Source organism: Saccopteryx bilineata, chromosome 3, assembly GCF_036850765.1.
Source record: "Saccopteryx bilineata isolate mSacBil1 chromosome 3, mSacBil1_pri_phased_curated, whole genome shotgun sequence".
NCBI lineage: Eukaryota > Metazoa > Chordata > Mammalia > Chiroptera > Emballonuridae > Saccopteryx > Saccopteryx bilineata.
Genome location: NC_089492.1, coordinates 131,019,212 through 131,042,925, shown reverse-complemented (window position 1 = coordinate 131,042,925; position 23,714 = coordinate 131,019,212). Strand labels below are relative to the sequence as shown.

General features: G+C 48.8%; 3 protein-coding genes, 1 long non-coding RNA gene and 1 other non-coding gene across 9 annotated transcripts; 3 read left to right on the top strand and 2 right to left on the bottom strand.

Annotated features, from left to right (window-relative positions):
* Positions 1 to 297: 297 nt before the first annotated feature.
* Positions 298 to 9,357, bottom strand: TTC31 (tetratricopeptide repeat domain 31). 2 transcript variants are annotated; one of them, XM_066267463.1, is made up of 13 exons: positions 9,234 to 9,357; positions 8,995 to 9,083; positions 5,367 to 5,469; positions 5,022 to 5,251; positions 4,778 to 4,861; positions 3,979 to 4,035; positions 3,557 to 3,637; positions 3,251 to 3,445; positions 2,899 to 2,950; positions 2,725 to 2,815; positions 2,496 to 2,637; positions 2,188 to 2,289; positions 298 to 2,012 (listed from the first exon to the last, which is right to left on the bottom strand). In XM_066267463.1, the coding sequence occupies exons 1-13, from the start codon at positions 9,355 to 9,357 to the stop codon at positions 1,680 to 1,682; spliced, it is 1,683 nt and encodes a 560-aa protein (XP_066123560.1). In that variant the 3' UTR covers positions 298 to 1,679. The 2 variants fall into 2 exon arrangements, with proteins under 2 accessions (XP_066123560.1, XP_066123559.1); XM_066267462.1 differs by having other exon boundaries at positions 299 to 2,015.
* A 163-nt stretch (positions 9,358 to 9,520) lies between these two features.
* Positions 9,521 to 20,394, top strand: CCDC142 (coiled-coil domain containing 142). Of its 4 annotated transcripts, none has more exons than XM_066267460.1 (9): positions 9,521 to 10,591; positions 11,214 to 11,300; positions 11,379 to 11,525; positions 11,663 to 11,793; positions 11,865 to 11,978; positions 18,211 to 18,295; positions 18,536 to 18,713; positions 18,851 to 19,050; positions 19,192 to 20,394. In XM_066267460.1, exons 1-9 carry the CDS (start codon positions 9,535 to 9,537, stop codon positions 19,449 to 19,451), a joined length of 2,259 nt encoding a protein of 752 aa, XP_066123557.1. In that variant the 5' UTR covers positions 9,521 to 9,534; the 3' UTR covers positions 19,452 to 20,394. The 4 variants fall into 4 exon arrangements, with proteins under 4 accessions (XP_066123557.1, XP_066123556.1, XP_066123555.1 ...); XM_066267459.1 differs by having other exon boundaries at positions 11,391 to 11,525; positions 18,211 to 18,325; positions 19,192 to 20,393; XM_066267458.1 differs by having other exon boundaries at positions 18,211 to 18,325; positions 19,192 to 20,393.
* Positions 15,113 to 20,611, bottom strand: LOC136330523 (uncharacterized). The gene is made up of 3 exons (XR_010730318.1): positions 20,501 to 20,611; positions 17,144 to 17,348; positions 15,113 to 15,518 (listed from the first exon to the last, which is right to left on the bottom strand). It is a non-coding gene; the product is annotated as an uncharacterized lncRNA (long non-coding RNA).
* A 57-nt stretch (positions 20,612 to 20,668) lies between these two features.
* MRPL53 (mitochondrial ribosomal protein L53) lies at positions 20,669 to 23,364 on the top strand. Its single transcript, XM_066267456.1, has 3 exons — positions 20,669 to 20,797; positions 20,891 to 21,003; positions 21,111 to 23,364. Exons 1-3 carry the CDS (start codon positions 20,706 to 20,708, stop codon positions 21,230 to 21,232), a joined length of 327 nt encoding a protein of 108 aa, XP_066123553.1. The 5' UTR covers positions 20,669 to 20,705; the 3' UTR covers positions 21,233 to 23,364.
* Positions 23,365 to 23,435: 71 nt separating this feature from the next.
* Positions 23,436 to 23,511, top strand: TRNAT-AGU (transfer RNA threonine (anticodon AGU)). Its single transcript has one exon. It is a non-coding gene; the product is annotated as a tRNA-Thr (tRNA).
* Positions 23,512 to 23,714: the final 203 nt, after the last annotated feature.

The following is a 23,714-nucleotide window of genomic DNA, read 5'->3' as shown; positions in this document are numbered from 1 at the left end:
AACTGGATTTGCCTGGCCAAGGCACATTACAAAAAGCAACTAAATACTTCTTGCCCCCCACCTCTTCTCTTTCTCTCTCTCTCTCTTCTAAAAACAAGACAAAACAAAACCTGTCCTGTTATCCTGTCAAAATGGCCTCTGGATGGGTACATCAGAATCACCTGGAGAACTAATGAAACACAAATTGCTGGGCCCCTGCCCTGCAGTTTCTAATTTAAAGGTCTAGGATGGAGTCTGAGAATTTGCATTTGTAACAAGTTCTCAGGTAACACTGATACTACTGGTCCAGGGACCACTTTGAGCTACCATCCCAGGAACTCTGTATTCTGTGAAATAAGCAGCAGTTCACTCATACTCCTATCTTTCCAATGTGGAGTCATAAATATGTAGGATAGTTGCAGAAAAAAAATTTTTTTTATTCAAGTCAGTATGTACCAGGCACTTGGTATTTTCTCACTTTCTCTTTTAGTCCTCACATCAGCCCTGTGAGGTAGGGATTTTACAGATGAGGAAACTGAGGCATAGGTGTTGAGTGACCTGCCCAAGGTGACCCCACTAGTAATGGCAGATTTCATCCTACTATACAGTTTCAACACCTCCTTATCTCCAGGTAAGGATGGTGTTGAGCAAAGACCCAAAAGGCAACAGGAATCATTTATCCTGATGGAATGGTTCCTCACTGAAAAGCATTCTGGGAGGCCTAAAAGTCCTCTTCAGATCCACATTTAAATGAGGTGCAAGTTCCAGGCAGGGATAGGGAGGAATCAGCCCAGGGAAGCTGCCAGGAACTCAGAGAAACCAAAAGGAACTCATAATTCTTACCCAGGAAGTAGAGAATTATAGCCACCTCTGGGGGCAATGACCCTTGGTGGAAAAACTGAGTAAGTGCACACAGGGAAAGACTAGTTATAGTGCCCAGTGCTGGAGAGGAGAAAGAGCATGGCCAAAGTGGCAGCAGCCTGGGTGCCTGCTGAGGCCATCAGCAGGAGAGCCAGCAGTGGGGAAGTGGGGAAATGTATAGGCTCTGCCAGCTCCAAGCAGGTGCTGGTAAGAGAATTTCTAAGTGCAAACCTTTGGCAAATCTTCCAGCAGTTGGAGGAGGTGAGCATCAGACCACTGGACAAAGGATAGGTCAGAATGTGCACAGAAATGTGAACAAGAAACAAGGCATGAGGGGCTGGGGCTAGAGAAAACAGGGTGAGAACTGGGATTAGTACCCATCAAGGTGAAGAGCAGGACTCAGCCTTATTCATCACCATGGCCCCATTTCTGAGCACAAAGCTCTGGCTACTGAATGAGTCCCTCAGGGACAAGAGCAGAGCCAGCCCCAAATGCCTCTTGATGAGTCTATCATAGTCTGAAAACCTGAACTTTTGTATGGTTCCCTCCTGAGCCTTGGTGGATTTCATTTTTCCTTTTTACCCCTAGAAGAAGCCATCCGCTAGAGAACCAAAGAAAGGCTGTATCAGTGGACATAGGGCTCCTTTCTCTCATCAGAAGGTCTCTGTGGCAAGAGGAATGACTACGGGGGATGTCTCTAACTATGGTTTTAGAATACAAAGTCTCAAAATATGCAGGGAACAGCAATCACACAGTGTCCCTCATGCCTATGGGATACACACATGGCCTTCCTTGTCCTATAAGGGACAGGTCCTCCCTTATCTGGCCTGAGGTAGATGCTAGGGTCCAGGCCCTAGGATGCCCCAGTTCTTTGAGGGGTTCTGGGGATGAAGAAGAGGTCTTCTATTCTGAGTCTGGGGGAGGGGCCAGTTGGAGGGGTTCTGGGGATGGAGAGGAGGTCTTCTATTTTGAGTCTGGGGGAGGGGCCAGTTGGAGAGGTTAGGGTGACATGGTGGATAATGCAAGGGTGGAGACAGAAAGCCAGAGGCCCTTGGACCAGCGCTTCGAGGCTGACTGAGGGAGAGGTGGCCTGAGGCCCATGGCTCAGAGTGTGGAAATGGCTGGGGAAACCCAGCTGGTGCAGTTGGTGTAGTGTATCCTCCTTGCTGATCCTGCTGAGAAGGGAAAGGGAGAGGCACCTAATATACTCCTTTCTAGCAGCACATCCCCTGCCCCTCATCCCACCATCCCCCTGACCCGCTGAGGCAGAAGGCAGCCCAGCTCAGTGTTGCAATCACAGCCAATTCTCCCTGCTGCCCCTCCAGAAGATGGGCCTAGTTCCCTTACCATAGCGAGCTGCAGAAGACAACAGCGGAGCTCCCGAGCTGCATCAGGCTGGGACCCGCCTCTCAGAGTCTCCTGGAACACAACAGCTGCCTCCTCAAAGCGCTTTGGTCCCAGAGTGATTAGAAAAAGGACAGTTTAGGTATTGGGGCAAGGGGAGCATCAAGGAACTTAAAAGTGCTTTTCCTGAACTGGTCCCAACTCCTAGTACACTGACATTGTGCTATATTAAGGTTACCCAGAAAATGCCAATGTAGACCCAACCCCCACCCCATCCCACAAAAATTCCTCCTCAATGTCAGACCCATTACCTGCAGTCCCATCAAGGCCTTGCCAAGGCGGAAGAGGCCCCGGGGCCAGCCGGGATGCAGGGTAAGGGCTACCTGGGCATCAGCAAGGGCCCACACTGGCTGACCCAGCCGCTCATGGCAGAAAGAGCGATTTCCAAATAACCTAATGAAGACAAAGTGACCAAAAGTCCGGGTCTTCAGCACCTTTCCTTGGCCTGCCCTCCAGCATGGTGGTCAAGCCCATACCTACCGGTGGTCTCGGGGATTGAGCTTCAAAGCCTGGGTGAAGAGGACCACGGCCTGGTGGTAGAAACCATTTTGGGCAAAGCCAGTACCCAACTCTGGTGAGGAGAGAGGGTGAGAAGATTCATATGGGGCTACCCCAGGGAGGGTGAGGTGAGGAAGGAGAGAGGAAGAATCTTACTTGCCAGCTCCTGGCTCCGCTCTAAGGCAGCTGCCAGCAGTCCTGGAGATGCCTAGGGAAGGAGAGAAAAGGGAGGCCGGACTTGGGTCTCAGCCTCCCCAAATTCTCTTGTTCAAACAATAATTAAAATTAGCATCAACCAACTCATGTGACTCTCATGACAGCTCTGCCCAGAAAACACACAGGGCCATGGTGTCAGTCAGTGATGGAGCTTCACCCCAGGTGTCTTAATCCTGGGGCCAGAGAATTCCTTCTACTGGTCACTGCCCTCAACCCTTAGATCACGTGACTTCCCAAGGCCCTCCGGCACCCCTCCCACTGGTTCCAGCTGAGGCTCTTCTGCCCACCTCACCTCTGCCTTAGAACTCTGCCTGCGGCTCTCTTCTCTTGGAGAGCTCCCTTCCTCTTGGCCCATCTTCTCCCGAGGGTCCAGGCTCTTGCCCTGGGGATCCTGGCTCAGTTCCTTCTCTCTGAGGGTACTAGGGGGCCAATCCCCAACCTTGCGCAAAGCCAGAGACACAAAAGTGCTAGAAAGGTCCAGTGCATCCTGTGAGAAAAAAAAGGAAAGAAAGGACGGGGGGTGGGGATGAAGTATGTTCTAGAATAGGAGGATGTAGGGGTGGGCAGAGACCAAGAGAGGAAGAAAGGGGGCCCTCACCTCTTCCTCACCACACTGTCCCTGAGCTGGGTTCCCGGGGCTGGATGGAGGGCTCCCATTTCTATCTGGGGTGGCCTCAACCTGGAGGGAAGATAGACGGGTATAGAGTTGGGATCACCTGGAGGGAGCCACATGCCTTTTAAAAAAAAAAAATTAATTTTTCCATTGATTTGAACGAGAGAGAGAAGAAGGGAGGGAGAAAGAAGAAGGGAGGGAGAAACAGAGAAGCATCAACTCATTGTTCCATTTAATTGTGCACTAACTGATTGCATCCCCTATGTGCCCTGACTAGGAATCAAACCCATGACCTCAGCACACCCAGACAACATTTTATTCACTGAGCCACCCAGCCAGGGCCCACATGACTTGAGTTCCCACCTTCCTGGCACTTGGTGCTCTGGACACCTGCCTGTAACACTCACCTTGGGCTCCCCACTGTCCTGCTCCATGCGCTCCTGTCGCTTTCGGTCCTTTTGGCGCTGTAATAATAATAATGAGGAGGATGTACTTTGAGCCCTATACTTAAATACATACACACACACACAATTTGTATCTTGAGACCAATTCTTCATGTAATACAGTGGTCCCCAACCTTTTTTGGGCCACAGACCAGTTTAATGTCAGAAAATATTTCACAGACCGGCCTTTAGGGTGGGACGGATAAATGTATCCCATGACCGAGACAAGTGTCAAGAGTGAGTCTTAGACGGATGTAATAGAGGGAATCTGGTCATTTTTTAAAAATAAAACATCGTTCAGACTTAAATATAAATAAAACGGAAATAATGTAAGTTATTTATTCTTTCTCTGCGGACCGGTACCAAATGGCCCACAGACTGGTACCGGTCAGTGGTCCGGGGGTTGGAGACCACTGATGTAGAATACATATTATCTGTTACATATGTACTAAGCTAAGAGTTTTGCATACATTGTTTCATTTAATCCTTGAAACTCTAGAAGGTAGGTGTTATCCTCATTTTATAAGTAAAAAAGCAGACAAGAGAGTCACCAGACAGACATTTCACAGTAAGCAGGAGGCTGAGTCCAACCGAGGCAGTACAGACCCCAAGGCCTCGGGAGCCCCTCCAGTCCTGTAGCCTTGGGCCCCGCTGGCAAGGCAATGCACTGTAGGCCACCATGAGTGCTCTCCTGTTCTCAGGAAGCTTCCCTCTTTCTTCCCCCAAATCACTCTGACTCCTGCTCCTTCTGCCCTCCTGCTACCTTCTTCTTGAGTCGCTTCTTCTCTGCTTTCTGTTTCATGCGCTCCTCCTCAGCCACCAGCTCCTCAGCCAGGCGGTTGGCTTCCTGGAGGAGGAAGGGCAGATGACAGGAAAAGAGGGAAAGCAAAAGAGAGGCAAGCAGTATGAAGGGTCTTGAAAGGCCCAGACTAAGGGAGAATATAGATATGGGAATTAGGGGTTGAAAGAACCCCAGGGAAGGTGAAGCCCCTTGCAGACAGTCTCACCTCCTCAGTCAGCAGGAGCTTCTGGGGCATGGCCACCTGAAGCAGGCTGTCCGAGCCACTGGGAAAGGATGCCACGGCAGAGGGTCTTTGAGAGCAGGGCTTAGACCCTTGAGGAGGGCACAAAAAGGACTTCTGGAGACCACAGTAGGTGCTTGGTCCCTCAGTCCCCTTGCTCCTGTCACTCTGTTTAGTCGTTTTCCCCTCATCACAGAAATGTTCCAGAAGGTGATCTGTCAGGAAGGAGAAAGAGAAAGGAGAGAAGAGCATGAGAGAGGGGAGCATCTGAGGGCCAGCCCTCCCCAGGGCACCAGCCTTGATCCCTGGGCCCGGCCCTTCACTCCCCACCATGGTGCCACAGCTGCAGCCGCCCGCTGCTCCCATCCACATGGATCCGGTGCAGGCCCTGGGGATCACTCTCCACCAGCCGTCGAAGAAAATCCACTATGTCCTGGGAGGAGGAGGGGAGGGGAGGCTGGTGTCGGGGCAGAGCTCTGGGAGAGAGCCAGGGGCTTGGCTGGGTTGACCCCTCCACCATGGCAACCACAAAGCAGCCACCCAGCCTGGAGAACCTTACTGGCCAACCTCTCCCTGCGCAGCACTTCCAAACACACTGCTCTTGGTTTCATGGTGTATCACATCCCTTCACTGCTGTCCTGCCTCTACAAGGGCCGAGTGTGGCTTTCAGCCCAGCCTTCTCTACCATCCTATATCTCCTCCCCTTGACTTGCCACTAGGTCACCCATTCTGAGGCACCTAAAATGGAGTCCTCTTACTTGCTCTTCCAGGTATGTCCCGTCATGTCCTTGAATATGAACAGCCCACATATAATCCACCTGGAGCTATCTCATGTTTAAATGAGCGCAGCAATTCCTGGCTGGTCTCTCCCCTGCACTTCATGTTTCTCCCCAAAACCAAGCTCTCGACAATTATTCCCTAACTCAGAAACTTCCAGTAATTCCCCACTGCTAAGGCCACATGCTGGCATCTATCTTCTCAGCCTGGGATTTAGAACTTTCCAAAAAGCTCCTGGCCAACCTTTCCAATCTTCCCTTGTAATCCTCCCTTGCCATCCTCCCTCTGATACCAGGCTCCTCCTGGCCTTGGGGTCTTCCCGCAGTGGTCCTCGAACCCCTCCTGGTTTTGAGCTTCTTTCTTACTACACCTTGTCTCACCTTCAAGGTCCAGTTCAAATTCTATCCCCCTCAAAGACCCTTTCATTTCCAATTATCTCTATCCTCTCTCAACCAAGCTGTGCTCACATAGACTGTGTTACACAATTTAGAGCCTGTTTGTTGCTTTTTATTGGGCTCTTGACTGGTGAGGCACTACGAAACTGGAAAGAGCACTGTGTGCGAGCAGAGCTGCTTGCATCCTAGCTCTGGCTCAGCCACTACCTGGCTGTTTGATTCTGGACAAGTTTCTGAATCTCTCTGGACCTCAAATTCCTCATTCACAAAGTGAGGCAAGATTCTTCAAGGCCAGGCCTATATATTCTGTGGTTCTGATGAAAATTGTTTTCTCAGTTAGTGTAAGCTAAGAAGGACAGGAATCATCGTGTCCCTAAGTGGCTAATCAGGCCTAAGCAGAGTGGACCCTGAGTCGGTAGTGGCCCCCTGACTGAGAAACTTAGAAGCCACATGAAACTCCAGAGTGCTAAAATAATGCACAGGCAGGACTTCAGATGACTGAGATATGGTCAGCCTCTAAACAATTTTAGATCCAGGGTTCCCCTCAGGAGACAGTCTTGACTCAACAGTCTCTTCATTTATATTACTGGGCACTTTCATCAAGTCTTAGTCTCAAATTCAATATCCTGGTGGGTTTATTTCAACTTGCAAAACTGGAACTTAGGTATAAATAATGCAGGCTCTGGAACCATTTTAGGCAGCCTCCCCAGGATATGCCTATCATTCAGATATATCTTTCCCTATATCTTTAAAATCCCTCTTCTTTGACTTCTACCTCTGCCCCAAACACATTCTACGCTACCATCTTAATTTTCACTACATGGCCACACATGATTTGGCCCCCAGTACCTTCGTGAATCATCTTGTCACCCTCCTCCAGCTACAGTGATCTCCTTTCATGTCCCTCCAACACACCAAGTACACTGAGAAGCTTCACTTCTAACATCTCAGGACTCTTGTACTTATTTCTTCTGCTTGGAATGCTCCTTCCCCAGTGAATGGCTCAATCTTTTAATCGTTTGTCCTCTTCAGACCTCTGCTTAAACCTTCATAGACAGGCCTTCTCTGACCATTCCTTTTTTTTTTTTACAAATTTATTTTATTTTATTTTATTTTTATTTATTTTTAGAGAGGAGAGAGAGAGGGAGAGAGAGGAGAGAGAGACAGAGAGAGAAGGGGGAGGAGCTGGAAGCATCAACTCCCATATGTGCCTTGACCAGGCAAGCCCAGGGTTTTGAACCGGCGACCTCAGCATTTCCAGGTAGACGTTTTATCCACTGCGCCACCACAGGTCAGGCTGACCATTCCTTTTAAAACATGAAATCTTTCAACTCCACTCAGTGCTCCCTATCCCCCTTCTTGCTTTATTTTTCTTTGTACTACTTTTATTTGACAATACTATATAATTTTTTTTTATTGATTGGCTGCTCCCCCTAGATACTTCTAATCTATTTTTTTTCTTTTTTTTATTTTATTCATTTTTAGAGAGGAGAGAGAGAGGGAGAGAGAGAGAGACAAAGAGAGAGAAGGGAGGAGGAGCTGGAAGCATCAACTCCCATATGTGCCTTGACCAGGCAAACCCAGGGTTTCAAACCAGTGACCTCAGCATTTCCAGGTTGATGTTCTATCCACTGCGCCACCACAGGTCAGGCTCTAATCTATTTTTAAGAGAAGGATTTTTGTCTGTTTGATTTACTATCATCCCAACCTAAAACACTGCCTGTTTTAGGTGCATCATTGGTGCTTAATGAGTGTGTGCTGAATGAGCAAAGGCAGAGAGATTGACGAGAAAATGATTCTACTAGAGATGTAGCTAGGAGCTATATCAGAAGAACTCTGTTTGACAGTGTGAGTTTGAACTCTGTCCTGTCTGTGATGGGACTTGGCCTGATATGGGAAGTGAAACATTCAAATAAAATACTACTGGGGAAGTTTAGGGATAGAGTGTTTAGTTAGAAGGCCAGAGAAAATGAGTTCTTGAACTAAGGCAGTGGCAGCAGAAGTAGGAATGGAAATGATGGGTTTGATTTAAGAGACATTTCAGAAGTAGATTTTAGTGTGAGATAAAAGAAAGGGAGTAAGTACTATATGGAATGATTTTTAGGTTTCTGGATTAAGCAATTGGATGGAAGTTTGTGTTATCAAGTAAAACTAAGATTAGAGGGAAAGCAACCAATTTGCGAAGATGATGAATGGACTTATTTATGCACTTGTGAGTTTGAGATAACTATGTCTTTAGAGATAACTAGGAATCAGTTGGAAGTACTGTATAGCTTCTCAGTGTTCTTAAATCTTATCTTGTCCCTCCCTCAATAACCCTATCACCTACCTGAGAACATCCAAACCCTGTGTTGGGCAAGGCCTTTCAAGCCTTTCGTTGCCTTCTTTCCCACCTTATCTCCTACTGTTCCAACCAAACCCTCCAGTCAGGCTTCATTTCCATGTTCTTTTAACTTTACTTGCCTCAGTGTCCTTGCTCACACAGCTTCCTCTTGTCATAGTACCTTTCTCCAAGGAATTATTGCTACCCACTCCCAACTCCTTGACCCAGAGCCCTAGCCTGCCCCACCCTGCCCACTTTTCAAGCATTTATCCCCGCAGCGTTCACTGAGGTCTCCACCGCCTCGGCCCCGCTCCTTTCCGCGCGCTCAGGGGCACGGGGCCGGGTCTCTCCAGAGTTCCCGGAGCCCAGCGCGGCTCCGGCAGTGGCGGGGCTCAGTACAGCAGGTTGAAAAGAGGCGTGACGAACAGAAACAGGGCGAGGGGGATCTAGGAGTTCCTCTTACCTCTTGGCCGTAGTCCTCAGGACCGAATTCCTTACAGAGTTTGGGGATAGCAGCAACCCCCAGCAGGAAGCCAGGCCGTAGAGGACAGTCTACAGGAAAGGAAAGCAACGGAGCATCAGGAGGATGGAGTGGCCGGCGCCCTCAATCACCGTATTAAGCTCAAAATCCTACTGAAAACAGACCCAAATGGGGCTGCCCCTGCCCTCCTGGATCCCTCCGTTACTGTCACACCTGCTCACCTAGCTTAATTCGCCCCACCGTCTCCGGAATCGGCGCCATCTCCCGTCCACAGTGACCCGAAAGTGAAAGACAGTCGCATACTTGGTGGGCTGAAGGGAGGGGTAGGGCAAAGTGGTTAGCCATCCTTGTTAGGGGCAGAAGTCTCCGACTACGGAGCGCGAGAGAGTTCAGAACGATTCCGGCGACTCCCGCACAAGAAATGACGGCTCTGAGGATGGGGCGGAGTCCCGGCTACGGCGGGCGTTGTTGGGTGGTAACGGCCTGTGGGAATCATTAGGTTGGTTTCGGACAGGCAGCCCCATGGCTGAGGCGTCTGGCTCAGGTGACCTGCCTCGGCTCGGTCCCGAGCCGCAGTTGTGGGCGCTGGCCGGGGCCGCAGGGGAGAAGCAGTGGGAGGGAAGGCGGGTGGGCGCTCTCCTCGGGAACGTTGGTGGCCTGCCTGGGCTGCCGGTTGCCGGGAGCATCCCCTGCTGGGACCCACGGCCCGGCGGAGCTCCGGGAGGGCAGCCGTGGTGGACAGCGCCGGCGGAAACGGGAGAACACCATGAAGCTAGCGCTGCAGACCCGAGGCAGGAGCCGGCCTCCGCCCGGCCGATCCCTCCCGCGCTGCAGCGTCTCCGGGCCGTGTTGCTGCGGCTGCATCGCGAGCGGGAGCAGCTCCACCAAGCGCGGGACTGCGCGCGCCGCCTACAAGCGGCCGTGCGCCTCCTAAGTATGCTGAGTCCTGGCCCGCCGGCCTCCAGCCCCGGCCCCTTGTACCAGTTCTGCCGCGACCTGCTGGAGCTTTCCCCAAAGGCAGTCCCGCGAGCCGGCCTTAGGGAAACTCCGTTACTCCTGGCGCGCCCCATCGGACTTGCTGCCCAGCGCCTGGATGCTGTGATCGAGATGCAGCTTCGCGCTCTGAGTCGTGCGCCCCCCAGCCCCGGCCTGTCGTCCCAACTGGCCGACCTGCTGCAGGTGCTTCCCACCTACCATCAGCTGCAGGAAAAAGCCTTAAGCCACGTCCCAGGGGCAGCGCGCCCTTTTCCCCCGGCCCGTGTGCTTTGCCTCCTGTCGGGGGAAAGGGGTTGCCAGGTGGCATATCGGCTGAATGAGGCGCTCAGGGAATCGGGCTTGCGGGACCAGCTCCGAAGGCGATGCTGTGAGGAGCGGGAGCTGCTACCAGGGCTCCTGGGCCTGATGGGGGACCTGGCAGGTTCCGCCAGTAATGGACTGGGGTTTGGAGGGGCTCGAGCTCTGTGGAGCCAGTACTGGACCCTGCTATGGGCGGCCTGTGCTCAGACTCTTAATCTAAGTCTAGGACCTTGGAGAGACCCCAGGGCAGCAGCACAGCAGCTGACTCAGGCACTGGATCAGGGTAAGTGATGGCCTTGTGTGGGTGTTCCATGAGACTGGAATCCCTTCCTTCTCCCTAGTCACCTCATTCACCTGCCAGCCTGACTACAAAAGTAGACACTTTAGAATGGACACCTGTGGCACCAACCTCCACCCCAGGGTTCAGGCTATAAATTCTGAGCTTTCAAGGCTGTCTTGTACCTGACTGGTGGTGGTGCAGTGGATAGAGCGTCTGAACTGGAATCGAGGTCCCCAGCTTGAGCTCTGGGTCCCTGGCTTGAGTGTGGGATCATCGATATGATCCCATGATAGCTGGCTTGAATCCCAAGGTCGCTGGCATGAAGCCCAAGGTCACTGGCTTGAGCAAGGGGTCACTGGCTCTGCTAGAGCCCGGCTCCTCCCTTCCCTTCAAGGTTCGTATAAGAAGCAATCAATGAACAGCTCAAGTGATGCAACTACGAGTTAATGCTGCTCCTCTCTCTCCCTTTCACTCTCTGACAAAAAAGAAAAAAGGCTAAGTCTTGCTTTCCACCACAGCCTTGAGTCTTGGGGGATGCCTCCTCTCTTCCTCCATCATTGAGTAGACAGTCATTGTAGAAAATTGAGGCCTTGTTTGCAGGCTCCAGAGTCATTTCTCCCACTAGCATCCCTGCCACAGGAGTGTGAGAAGGAGCTGGCTTCTTTGTGTCACAGCCTATATCATCAGTCTCTTATCTGGAACTGGGACCAAGGTGAGAAGGAAGGCGCACTGGGAGTGACACAAACCCCAGTTGGCCCTTCCCTATCAAACCATACCCCCTCATCCTCAGTCTTCTGCCAAGCCTTGGGATCTGCTGGTGATCAGAGCAGTCTTTCCTCATCCTCTCATGCCACTGAACTTCTGCAACAGCTTTTCCCTCCCGTCCTGGATGCCCTTCGAGAGCCCAAGTCAGGGCTGCTCCTCTGTCAGCCTCCAGGTGAGACAAATGGCTGGGGTGGGGGCAACAGGAGAACAGTGGAGGATATCTCCTTTATCCTTTCACTCTGTTCTGAAGCCTGGCTCCTCCCAAAGGTACTCCATGACCCCTCAGATACTTGTCCCTCCCCTCCCCAGGTCCTGCACCCCTTGCCCTGGGGCTCTGCACCTTGCAGACAACCTTGCTCTGGTTTTGGGGCAGAGCTCAGCGGCATCTGGCAGCATGGGCCCCAGGTTCCTTCCTGCTTCTGATCCAGAAGGACTTGCTTGTAAGTAGCTAGGGATGGGGAGGGGAGCAGCCTAGGCTGTGCTCAAACCTCATTCCCTATTTCTGCCAAAGCCTCTAGTACAGGCAGCAGAAGCTCTGTCTAGACTGGCCTCAGAGGAAAGCCTGGCCCTGGAGGTGGAGCAGCAGCTGGGTCTGGAAATCCGGAAGTTGACAATACAGATCCAGGTGAGGAGAGCAGGGACACTGATAGTGGCCAGCTTTAGAGTTGGGGGTATGGGGTGCAGAACATCTTAGTGACTTGGAATCTTCTTGGAGTCTGTTAAATTTATCCTTTTTGCTTTTTATTTTTTGTTCTATTTAACTTTGTGTTATGGAAATGTATACAACAATAGAAAATATAATAAAACCCCATATTCCTACAACAAAGGCTTTACCAGTGATCATTTCATAGTCAATTTTATTTCATCTAGATATTCCATCCATCCCCCCTACCTATGTCAGGCTCTTGTCTTATTAACAGCCATTGATGATCATTGCCTAGATCCATGATTTCATTAGGGGGTGCAAAGTGATTTTATTCCAATTCCTTTTTCATTTATTATTTGAATTACTCCTGTAAAGTGAAACTTGCCCTCATTAATTATTTAGTTACTCTGAGGTCTACTTTGTAGAGAAAAAGCAATATAAGTGATTGAATCATTTTATTTACTAATTTTAATATATCTCCTCTTTTTAAACATGTAATGTGTTGTGTGTGTGTTTTTTTTTACAGGGACAGAGAGAGAGTCAGACAGAGGGATAGATAGGGACAGACAGACAGGAACAGAGAGAGATGAGAAGCATCAATCATCAGTTTTTCGTTGCAACACCGTAGTTGTTCATTGATTGCTTTCTCATATGTGCCATGACTGCGGGCCTTCAGCAGACTGAGTAGCCCCCCGCTGGAGCCAGTGACCTTGGGTTCATGCTAGTGAGCTTTTTTTTTTTTTTCTCAAGCCAGATGAGCCCGTGCTCAAGCTGGCAACCCTGGGGTCTTGAACCTGGGTCCTTCCGCATCCCAGTCCGAGGCTCTATCCACTGCGCCACTGCCTGGTCAGGCGTAATGTGTATTTTTATTAAAGTAATACATGTCGATAGTTTAAAATGAAATAGAATGTAACTTTAGAAAGCTTCTAATGAAAACAATAGCACTTCAATTTTCCCCCACTCCCACCTCTGATTCCTGTTCCACAGGGGTAACTTTCATCTACCCCTTCTTTTTATTTTTTTTTTATTTTATTTATTTATTTTTTTAACAGAGACAGAGAGAGAGTCAGAGAGAGGGATAGATAGGGATACACAGATAGGAATGAAGAGAGATGAGAAACATCAATAATCAGTTTTTCGTTGCGATACCTTAGTCGTTCATTGATTGCTTTCTCATATGTGCCTTGACTGCGGGCCTTCAGCAGACCAAGTAACCCCTTGCTCGAGCCAGCGACCTTGGGTCCAAACTGGTGAGCTTTTTGCTTAAACCAAATGAGCCTGCGCTCAAGCTGGTGACCTCGGGGTCTCGAACCTGGGTCCTTCCCAGTCCGACACTCTATCCACTGCGCCACCGCCTGGTCAGGCTTTCTTTTTATTTTTTTAACATTCATTGAACAAATAGTTTATTTTTTTATGGAGTTGCGACTACCTCCAACATTTATAGGAAATTCATAATTTTTGTCACAGAGAGCCCAGGTGATTTCCATTGAAGTTTCAATACCCATTGATAAATTTGTATCTGAGGAATCAGCAAAATATATTAAAGTCTGACTATATTGGGTTAAATTGTAGAAATATTTCAATGAAGCTCGAAAACCAATCACTAAAAGGTCAACTGGGGCTGCCCAGCATATAACAGTTTCCGTATTTGCATTGCTTTGGTTTTTTCACTTTGAATGTTGGCAAGGAAACCTGTTCTTTGTGGTTAAACAGGTTTTTTTTTCAGTTGTTTATTTAATAATCTACTTTTTTGCCTGACCAGGTGGTGGCACAGTGGATAAAGCATTGGACTGGGATGCAGAAGACCCAGGTTCAAAACCCTAAGGTCACTGGCTTGAGCGTGGGCTCACCAGCTTGAGCAAGGGGTCACTTGCTGTAGCCCCCCCCAATCAAGGCACATATGAGAAAGTAATCAATGAACAACTAAGGTACCACAATGAAGAATTGATGCTTCTCATCTCTCTCTCTTCCTGTCTGTCTGTCCCTCTCTGTTTCTCTCTATATCACACACACACACACACACACACACACATAATAATAATAATAATCCACTTTTTTTTTTCCGAAGCTGGAATCGGGGAGAGACAGTCAGACAGACTCCCGCATGCGCCCGACCGGGATCCACCCGGCACGCCCACCAGGGGCTACGCTCTGCCCACCAGGGGGCGATGCTCTGCCCCTCCGGGGCGTCGCTCTGCCACGACCAGAGCCACTCTAGCGCCTGGGGCAGAGGCCAAGGAGCCATCCCCAGCGCCCGGGCCATCTTTGCTCCAATGGAGCCTTGGCTGCGGGAGGGGAAGAGAGAGACAGAGGAAGGAGGGGGGGTGGAGAAGCAAATGGGCGCTTCTCCTATGTACCCTGGCTGGGAATCGAACCCGGGTCCCCCACACGCCAGGCGGACGCTCTACCGCTGAGCCAACCGGCCAGGGCCAATAATAATCCACTTTTACTGACAGCTTTTTAGTTACTGTAGAATGATTGTGTTGTCAAAAATAGAGCTATAGGGTTTCATGTGGGTATGCGGAAAGATCAAAGGGTGTTAAAAAAAAACACTCATGTTTTCACCCAGACACATACCTAAGTACTTACAGAGGGCCAGGGAAACAGAAGCAGAATTATTTCCCCTGTTCTACTTTTCAAAGTTTCTTATGTGGAATCAGATGCTTTTAATATGTTTCAAAAGAGTATTCAGTTAATCTCCAAATATAAACAAACCACAATTGTGCTCCCCGTTTAAAAAAATATAACCATTTGTTCCAATTTTCATACCTTTGAAATCAAATGCTTCAGCTTTCTTTTCTGCCTCAATGTTTGGCTTGATTCAGATTTCAGAAACTAATACTTGATTCTTTCTTATTTTTAAACGAATTATTTTAACATTTTTTAAAATTGATTTTAGAGACAGAGGGAGAGAGAAAGAGAGAAATGTCAATTTTGTTGTTCCACTTATTTATGCATTCATTGGTTGACTCTTGTATGTGCCCTGACTGGGAACTGAACCCACAACGTTGGTGTATCCAGACAATGCTCTAACCAACTGAGCTACCCAGCCAGGGCATCTTCTATGCAATTTATTATTTCAGGGGTGTGTGTGTGTGTGTGTGTGTGTGTGTGTGTGTGTGTGTTTCAAATCTTATATTTAGGTCTCTGATCCATTTTTAATTAAATTTTACATGGGGGCAAGCTGTAATTAGTTCCATTCTTTAGCATGTGGCTTTCCAATTTTCCTAGCACCGTTTATTGAAGAGGCTTTCTTTTCTCCATTGCATTTTTGGTTCCTTTGCCAAAAATTATTTGCCCACGTACATGTGGTTTTATTTCTGGGCCCTCAATTCTGTTCCACTGGTCTGTGTACTTGTGTTTCTGCCATACCATGCTGTTTTGAATATTGTAGCTCTGTAGTATAATTTGAAGTCAAGTAGTATGATACCTTCAGATTTGTTCTTTTTCTCAGGAGTGTTTTGGCTTTTCAGGGACTTTTGCGGTTCCATATAAATCTGATGTTTTTTTGTTCTGTTCCTTTAAAGAAAAAGGACATTGGGATTTTTATGGGGATTGTATTAAATCTGTATATATTGCTGTGGGTAATATGGCCATTTTAACTAGGTTCATTCTTCCAGTCTGTGAACATGGAATAACTTTCATCTACTCTTGACTGTTTCTTCTAACTTTTCTTATTTTCTTCTAAACTTATGAATAAAACTGTTATACTTCTATTTTCATTATTCCCCATTTTGCATATTATCTATTCCTACTATGGAAATGCCTCTTGTTTCCTCTTTCTACCTTATTCAGCTGTGCCCTGAATGAGGGCATAGCTATAGAGTTCAGTTCTTGTCCCTCTGCTCCTTTCTGTCTGCATTCCTGCTACCCACAGTGCCTTGATGCTGTGGACCCACACTCCCCCAACCCCAGTTTAGCCCTAATCCACCATGTGCATCTGCCTCTTGGGCATTTCCACTTAAATTTTCTGTTGCCTTCTTCAATTCAACATGCCCCAAAGTCAGCTCCTCGTGAGTAAGGTGGAAAGTGATGGTAGTGGGAATTCTGAGGAGGGAAGACTCTCTTGGGAATGTGGTGACAGAAGCTCCTTACAAGGCCTATGGCTTAAAGTGGTGGCTTGGCAGCCTCAGAAGGGTGACAGGAGTTACTGGAGATGGGAAGTTCATAGTTTCTTGTGGGAGTATTGGGGAGACGGCCTGACAAAAGTAGAAGCTCCCTTTGTATGTAGTGTGTGTGTGTGTGTGTGTGTGTGTGTGTGTGTGTGTGTAATCTGGGGTGGGAATGGGAGATTGTGGAGGAGTAAAAAGGTGGAGGGCACTGAACACTAGTCCACAGATTTCAGACTTTATCTCATGAGTAATAGGAAGCCATGGTAAGAACAGGAGGAGACAGTGATGCTTTGCTTCTCTGCCTGGTGATTGCACTAGTAGGTGTCTGCTCTGGGCATTCCGCCACATACTGCACTGGGATGAAAAAGAATACAGTGTTGTGAGTTTTCTCCCCAACTGCATTGTAATGTCCCAGAGAGAAAGACTATTTCATCATGTGACCTTGTTTTTCCTGAGTGTTGAGTGCAGAGATTCCTTACCAATATCATATGACAGAGGGGCAATTTCCTTGGCATAAATAAGGAAGGAGGGGGTTCTGATTTTCCAGAGAAGAGAGAAGCATTTGGATTTAGAGAGGCTATTGTCAGGATATGTACCAGGAACCACGTGTGCTCCACCCTCACCCCCATGCCTGGCCCTCCAGGTTCCTTCCTCTCTTCAGGCTTGCTGACATTTAGTCGCCTTTTCTTTACAGAACCTGCCACTACATGCTCCATTCCTTGGGGTTCTCCTCCAAGATGGGCTGTAGAGACCTCCTCTTTATGCCATCTTCTCCCCCTCCAAAAACAAAAGCTATTAAACCAAAACCAAAACCGGCACATAGGCCTTTTCTTGCTTTGTACGTTACACTGCTCTGAAGAAATGCAAGTCGCTGTCAAAATACTCGGTGTTGGCCCTGGCCGGTTGGCTCAGCGGTAGAGCGTCGGCCTGGCGTGCGGGGGACCCGGGTTTGATTCCCGGCCAGGGCACATAGGAGAAGCGCCCATTTGCTTCTCCACCCCCACCCCTCCTTCCTCTCTGTCTCTCTCTTACCTTCCCGCAGCCAAGGCTCCATTGGAGCAAAGATGGCCCGGGCGCTGGGGATGGCTCCTTGGCCTCTGCCCCAGGCGCTAGAGTGGCTCTGGTCTCGGCAGAGCGACGCTCCGGAGGGGCAGAGCTTCGCCCCTGGTGGGCGTGCCGTGTGGATCCCGATCGGGCGCATGCAGGAGTCTGTCTGACTGTCTCTCCCCGTTTCCAGCTTCAGAGAAAAAAAAAAAGGAAAAAAAAAAAAAGAAAAAAAAATACTCGGTGTTAGGACATCCCAAAGGTTCCTGAATCTCAGAAAGTTATAGTCATTGCTCCTGATCTACACGTAGTTCCTGCCTTCCTTTCATAGATGATAGCCAGAAGATTATACAATTCCCCTTTCTTCAGCCTCTCCCAAGTATTTGCGCTTTTTTTTTTTTTTTTTTTTTACAGAGACAGAGAGAGAGAGAGTCAGTCAGGAACGGAGAGAGATGAGAAGCATCAATCTTCAGTTTTTTGTTGTCACACCTTAGTTGTTCATTGATTGCTTTCTCATATGTGCCTTGACCATGGCAGACCGATAACCCTTTGCTCAAGCCAGTGACCTTGGGTCCAAGCTGGTGAGCTTTTTGCTCAAACCAGATGAGCCCGCGCTCAAGTTGGCGACCTCAGGGTCTCGAACCTGGGTCCTCCGCATCCCAGTCTGACACTCTATCCACTGCGCCACCACCTGGTCAGGCAGCATTTGCTTTTGAACACTAGTTGTGGTGAGGGTATCTCTTTCTTTCTTTTTCTATTAATGTTCCTATAGAAGAAAATTAACCCGGAGGATTTCCATCCTCTGAACCAAGCTGGGCAAAGTAGGATAACCCTAGGACAAGTGTCTTTAATCTTTTCTGGGTCCAGCCCTTTGAAAACCCAATAAAAGTAATGGCATTTCTCCTTAGAAAATGCCTGAGCCCATGCAATTATGCATACAATTCTGTTCTTGGATTTCGTGGATGCCAGGTTAAATACCTTAGATTTGGAGGAGCATCAGAATTTGACAAGGCCCTATTAGATAAGCCCCTTTTACTCTCTACCTATCCCCACAGCTCCTGCCTGAAGAGTCACTAAGTTACTTTTTTCGAGAATGTCATAAACAAGCTATACAAGGCTTCGAACTTCACATGCCACGGGGTCGGTACTGGCGGCATCGTCTCTGTCTTGGTAACTCCTCATTCCAGAATCCCCAGGGTTCCTAGGGGGTATCCGGCCAAATCCTGACTTCACTCCTCTCCATCCCTGTCCTCACTAACTTTGCTTCTCCCAACACACAAACGGGAAATCCTACTCCCTTCCTCTTCCCCCAATCTTTCCATTATATGCTCAATACATCTTGGTAGTCTTATATTCTGTCCTTGCTCTCTCTCACTCCAGAGCTTCCCAGAATTCCTAGTGAGTATGCTCGGTTGGTGATCTGCACTGTATTGGAGCCTGTGTTGCAAGGATTGCAGGGTTTGCCACCAGCAGCTCAGGCCCCTGCCCTTGGCCAGGCGTTGACAGCCACCCTAGGTGCCTGGCTTGACCACATCCTCACCCATAGGATCCGATTCAGGTGGGGAGAAAAGGAGTAGTGCGCGGAGGTAGTGGCAGGGGAATGAATGGAACTAGAAAAGGGAAGGGGATAGATGGGACAGAGCAGTTTGGGAGACCCATGTCAGGTGGCCACATTGTATGTACCTCGGCCTTCAGCCTGCAGGGGGCACTGCAGCTCAGACAAGATTTTGGAGTAGTCCGGGAGTTGCTGGAAGAAGAACAGTGGGGCCTGTCCCCTGAACTTCGCCAGACTATGCTCATGCTCAGCATATTCCAGCAGTTGGATGGAGCCCTGCTGTGTCTATTGCAACAGCCCCTGCCCAAGACTCAAGTCCACAGAAGTCCTTCCTGTTGCTGTGAGTCACTCCCCCTTCTCAACTCCAGGCTGTTTTGGCCCTCACTCATTACCCTAAGTGCCCCATCCTCTTGCTCATCACTGACCTCCTTTCAGCAAACCTACCCCCGCAGCCACCTGCCTTCCACTCCTGCCCTACCAGGTACATGTAATGCGGTCCAGACCTTGGAATTGCCCAGCAGCAGCCTCAACAGCCTGGAGAGCTTGGAGCCCTCTCTTCGACCTGGAGCACTTGCACCCCAGTCAGCTCAGCTGCTAAGCACACTGTGGGGTGAGGGACCTAGCCCCCAGGCTTATCTGGTGGGAAATCAGCAGGCCTGGCTTGCCCTAAGGCAGCACCAGCACCGCTCTGGTTGGCACTGGCCTTTTCTTTCTTGCCTGGGGACCAGTCCTGAATCCTAAGAAGCCTGATCAACAGCCAGAAAGCCAGTGCTCTGCATTTCTGGCTGAGAAAGCCCAAACATTTGGAACTGCATGTTAAAGAAGACTACAATTGTAAGCTCAAAAGAAAGCATACCCGAGAACCACAAACTTCACAGAGCCTGGACTTACAGCTAAGAATCACTCCAGTACCTGGAATCCAGAGTAAATGGCAAAACCACAGCTTGGAACCTGGAGGTCAGCATCTCTGGAAACTCGGACCTAATTCCACATCAGTGAAAACATCTCAGGGCTAGACGCTGGGAGGACTATAGCATTAGGTCCCAGAGGAAAGGTAAAGAGAAAAAGCAATAGCAATCAAGAGTCTAGATGCCACTTCCTCTTAAGTCCCCAGAGCCAGGCTAAACACAAAGTTAATACATTAGGAACCACAGAGGTGAAAGTCATTTCTACAACTGGACCTGTTCCAAGGGCTGTATTACTTTGTACTCTCCTCCCCATTACCAGTTTAAGCCATTGAAGCATACTGGGCTGCAGGCCCTTCACGTTAAGCTTGGTTACTCAGAATTCAACATGTTTAATCTTCAATGACATGAGTCGGGTTCACTTCCTGGTAGGTGCATAATCCCTGTCATGGTGATGGTGTCCTCCTTGGAAGGGACTAGCACTTAAGATGGTGTTAACGTAGATGGGGCATAGCAGGGACCGTAAGTGGAAAGGCAGCGGAAGATGGAGGTATTGGAGCCAAATGCAAGGGCTTTTACACTGTATTTATTGTCTATACTGAGGTACAACAAGGCTATGAATGATAGGTAGTACAGTGCTCACAAAAATTAGGGGGTCAGGGAAGTGCAGATACTCCAGTACTTTCAGTCTTTTGTATATAGTGCATTTTCACCAGTGAAATAAAATGTGGTTTTGCATCTCATTTGCATAATCAAAGAACTTTCTTTGACTTGTGATTTGTTTTTCTGATGTTCTTAATTAAAAAAAAATCAAATGCTTTTTTTTATCGCTTCATATTCATTTTGAAATATCCCCTAATTTTTGTGAGCAGTATGTTTGCTCACCGCTTATTTTGGGGCAATCTATACCCTGTGCCGAAACCATCTATTCCTTCCCGCCTGCCTCTTCCACTCGTGCAGTGGGTCCACTCGCGACTAGGAGTCCGTCACACGCCGAGGCCGGGGCGGAGCCTGCGGAGCGCGGCCACGCACAACTTCCTTCACTGACGACACTGCTATCCAGGCGAGTGCTTCCGGGGCGAGGGTTACCATGGCGGCGGCCTTGGCTCGCCTGGGGCTCCGAGCAGTCAAGCAGGTTCAGGTTCAATTCTGCCCCTTCGAGAAGAACGTCGAGTCGACGAGGTAGGAGGGAGGAGTGGAAACGCAAAGGGACGCGCTCTCCTGCGGGGGCCCAGCACGCTGGACCCGGCGCTCACGGCTCTTTCCCCCCTGCAGGGCCTTCCTCCAAGCGGTGAGCAGCGAGAGGGTCCGCTCCACCAACTTAAATTGCTCAGTGATTGCGGACGTGAGGCATGACGGCTCCGAGCCCCGCGTGGACGTGCTTTTCGGTGGGCTCGTTTGGGGAACCTGGGGAAGGGACGGCAGGCGGCAGGCAGCCCGCGCCCCCTCGGCCCCGTCGCCCTTCCAGTACCTGATTCGTTTGTTTCTTCCACAGGAGACGGGCATCGCCTGATTATGCGCGGCGCCCACCTTACCGCCCAAGAAATGCTCTCTGCCTTCGCCTCCCACCTCCAGGCGAGGAGCGCGGACAAGCCTGGCGCTGGTGCAGGCCGCTAACAGCGCGTAAGAGACCTAAGAGCCGATTTTAGCCTGGGACTTACTAGACACTTATCCAAGAAAAGCTTGATCTAATCATTCAAATCACCATCTGGAGAGCCACAGAGAGCGCCCCGTCCTCGCAAATAAGAGCCCTGTGACTACAAATCTAACCAATGTTTCTGGGACGAGACAAGATCCGGAGGGATATGGACAAACTTGAATATATTTTAACTTTATAACCATCGCTCACTGCTTAACAAATGTGGCTCCCTCCACCACTCACTCAAGGCCCCTCTTACTCTTATTAGTTAAATCCAATGCTGTACCCTCAGTTATCATATTTCCATCTCAGAAGCATTTGCCATTTTTAATTCACACCCTGTGGAACTTCTCCTTTTTCTTCCCCTAACCATATAGGTGAACTTCTTTTTCTTCTCTATTTATTTTTGGGGCATCTTATCTTCTGCCATACTTGAACTACCCTCTCGGGTTAGACCCTGCATTTCTGTTTGGGTTTAATCTCAACTTCTGTGCTATAGTCAGGTTACCTACTACCGATTTTCTCCAAATCCCACCAACACCCTGCATTTCTGTTTGGGAATTGATAATCTTATATACACATATACTTGCCTCTCCCCCTGACTTCCCCATTCCTTTTATTTTTATTTTATTGACAGCAGCTTATTTTTTATTTCCCCCTAACTTTTGTTATATCTAAATCAACTATATACTACATATAAAATATAAACATACAAGAAAAATGCATTTCTGTAAACATTGAAAGTATTCATTAATGAACCCATACATAACCACCATTTAGATATAACAATTGTTAACATTTTACTATATATATATATTTTTTTAAAAATTCATTTTAGAGAGGAGAGAGAGAGGGAGAGGGAGAGGGAGAGAGACAAGGGGGAGGAGCTGGAAGCATCAACTCCCATATGTGCCTTGACCAGGCAAGCCCAGGGTTTCGAACCGGCGACCTCAGCGTTTCCAGGTCGACGCTTTATCCACTGCGCCACCACAGGTCAGGCTTATTATATATTTTTTAACTTTTTTTGTGACAGGGACAGAGAAAGAGAAGGACAGACAGGAAGAGAGAGAGACGAGCACCAATCCCTCACTGCGGCACCCTACCTATTCATTGATTGCTTTCTCATATGTGCCCTGACCCGGGCTACAGCAGACCGAGTGACCCCTTGTTCAAGCCAGCGACTTTGGGCTCAAGCTGGTGAGCTTTTGCTCAAACCAGATGAGCCCTCGCTCAAGCTGGCAACCTTGGGGTCTCAAACCTGGGTCTTTCGCATCCCAGTCCAATGCTCTATCCACTGCGCCACTGCCTGGTCAGGCCACAATATTCTATCTTAAACAAAAAACTTTTGAAATATTCTGTTCATTCTCATTCGCTCTCCTGTATTATTGCTGCATTCTCCTTCCCTGTCTCCTTTTTTTTCTCATTTTTGCTGCTGCTTAATTTTATTTCTCCAAAGTACATCACTGGTTGTATCTCACTACTACTTGTTTCAGAGAACAGTACCTTAAGTACTTTTCATACTGAGATACTGTCCATTGTGTGGATCATGAAATCAATTTAAAAGGGGTTAAATCAGCCTTTAATAAAGTAAAATAGAATAAAAAGTATCAGTGCATGGGCATGTGGAATGGGAAGTAATTCTCTTAAGAAACTTAAGTTTTGCCTGACCAGACTGTGGCACAGTGGATAGAGCGTCAGATGGGGACACAGAGGACCCAGGTTCGAAACCCCAAGGTCGCCAGCTTGAGTGTGGGCTCATCTGTTTTGAGCAAGGCTCACCAGCTTGAGCCCAAGGTCGCCAGCTTGAGCAAGAGGTCACTCACTCTGCTGTAGCACACCCCACCCCACCCCCCATAAGGGCACATATGAGAAAGCAATCAATGAATAACTAAGGTGCCGCAACAAATTGATGCTTCTCATCTCTCTCCCTGTCTGTCTGTCCCTATCTGTTCCTCTTTCTGATTCTCCCTCTATCTCTGTCAAAGAAAAAAACAAAACAAGTTTTAAGTATATAATTATGAATCTATATGTGTGGTATATATAGATATATAAAGCATGTGTATGTGTGTATCTGCATGTACTTCATTGCAATAAAGAAATTAAAAAAAAAATGTTTTTTTTTACTGTGGGTTATAGGAAAAGGTGGTTGCTCATCGCTGGTTTTAAGAACTTTAGGATGAGGCCCTGGCCGGTTGGCTCAGTGGTAGAGCGTCGGCCTAGTGTGCGGAAGACCCGGGTTCGATTCCCGGCCAGGGCACATAGGAGAAGCGCCCATTTGCTTCTCCACCCCTCCGCCGCGCTTTCCTCTCTGTCTCTCTCTTCCCCTCCCGCAGCCAAGGCTCCATTGGAGCAAAGATGGCCCGGGCGCTGGGCATGGCTCTGTGGCCTCTGCCTCAGGCGCTAGAGTGGCTCTGGTTGCAATATGGCGACGCCCAGGATGGGCAGAGCATCGCCCCCTGG

What these genes read in the sequence shown, in the direction of transcription:
- TTC31 (XM_066267462.1), bottom strand. Translation starts at nt 9,357, where the DNA reads ATGGCTAACCACTTTGCCCTACCCCTCCCTTCAGCCCACCAAGTATGC. An exon ending in GCTGCAGCTGTGGCACCATG is followed by an intron (nt 5,252 to 5,366) that starts GTGGGGAGTGAA and finishes CCTTCCTGACAG; the next exon opens with ATCACCTTCTGGAACATTTC. An exon ending in CTCAATCCCCGAGACCACCG is followed by an intron (nt 2,638 to 2,724) that starts GTAGGTATGGGC and finishes TGTCTTCATTAG; the next exon opens with GTTATTTGGAAATCGCTCTT.
- CCDC142 (XM_066267458.1), top strand. Translation starts at nt 9,535, where the DNA reads ATGGCTGAGGCGTCTGGCTCAGGTGACCTGCCTCGGCTCGGTCCCGAG. An exon ending in GCTCCTCTGTCAGCCTCCAG is followed by an intron (nt 11,526 to 11,662) that starts GTGAGACAAATG and finishes TCCCCTCCCCAG; the next exon opens with GTCCTGCACCCCTTGCCCTG. An exon ending in GCGGCATCGTCTCTGTCTTG is followed by an intron (nt 18,326 to 18,535) that starts GTAACTCCTCAT and finishes CTCTCACTCCAG; the next exon opens with AGCTTCCCAGAATTCCTAGT.
- MRPL53 (XM_066267456.1), top strand. Translation starts at nt 20,706, where the DNA reads ATGGCGGCGGCCTTGGCTCGCCTGGGGCTCCGAGCAGTCAAGCAGGTT. An exon ending in AAGAACGTCGAGTCGACGAG is followed by an intron (nt 20,798 to 20,890) that starts GTAGGAGGGAGG and finishes TCCCCCCTGCAG; the next exon opens with GGCCTTCCTCCAAGCGGTGA. An exon ending in CCGCGTGGACGTGCTTTTCG is followed by an intron (nt 21,004 to 21,110) that starts GTGGGCTCGTTT and finishes TTTCTTCCACAG; the next exon opens with GAGACGGGCATCGCCTGATT.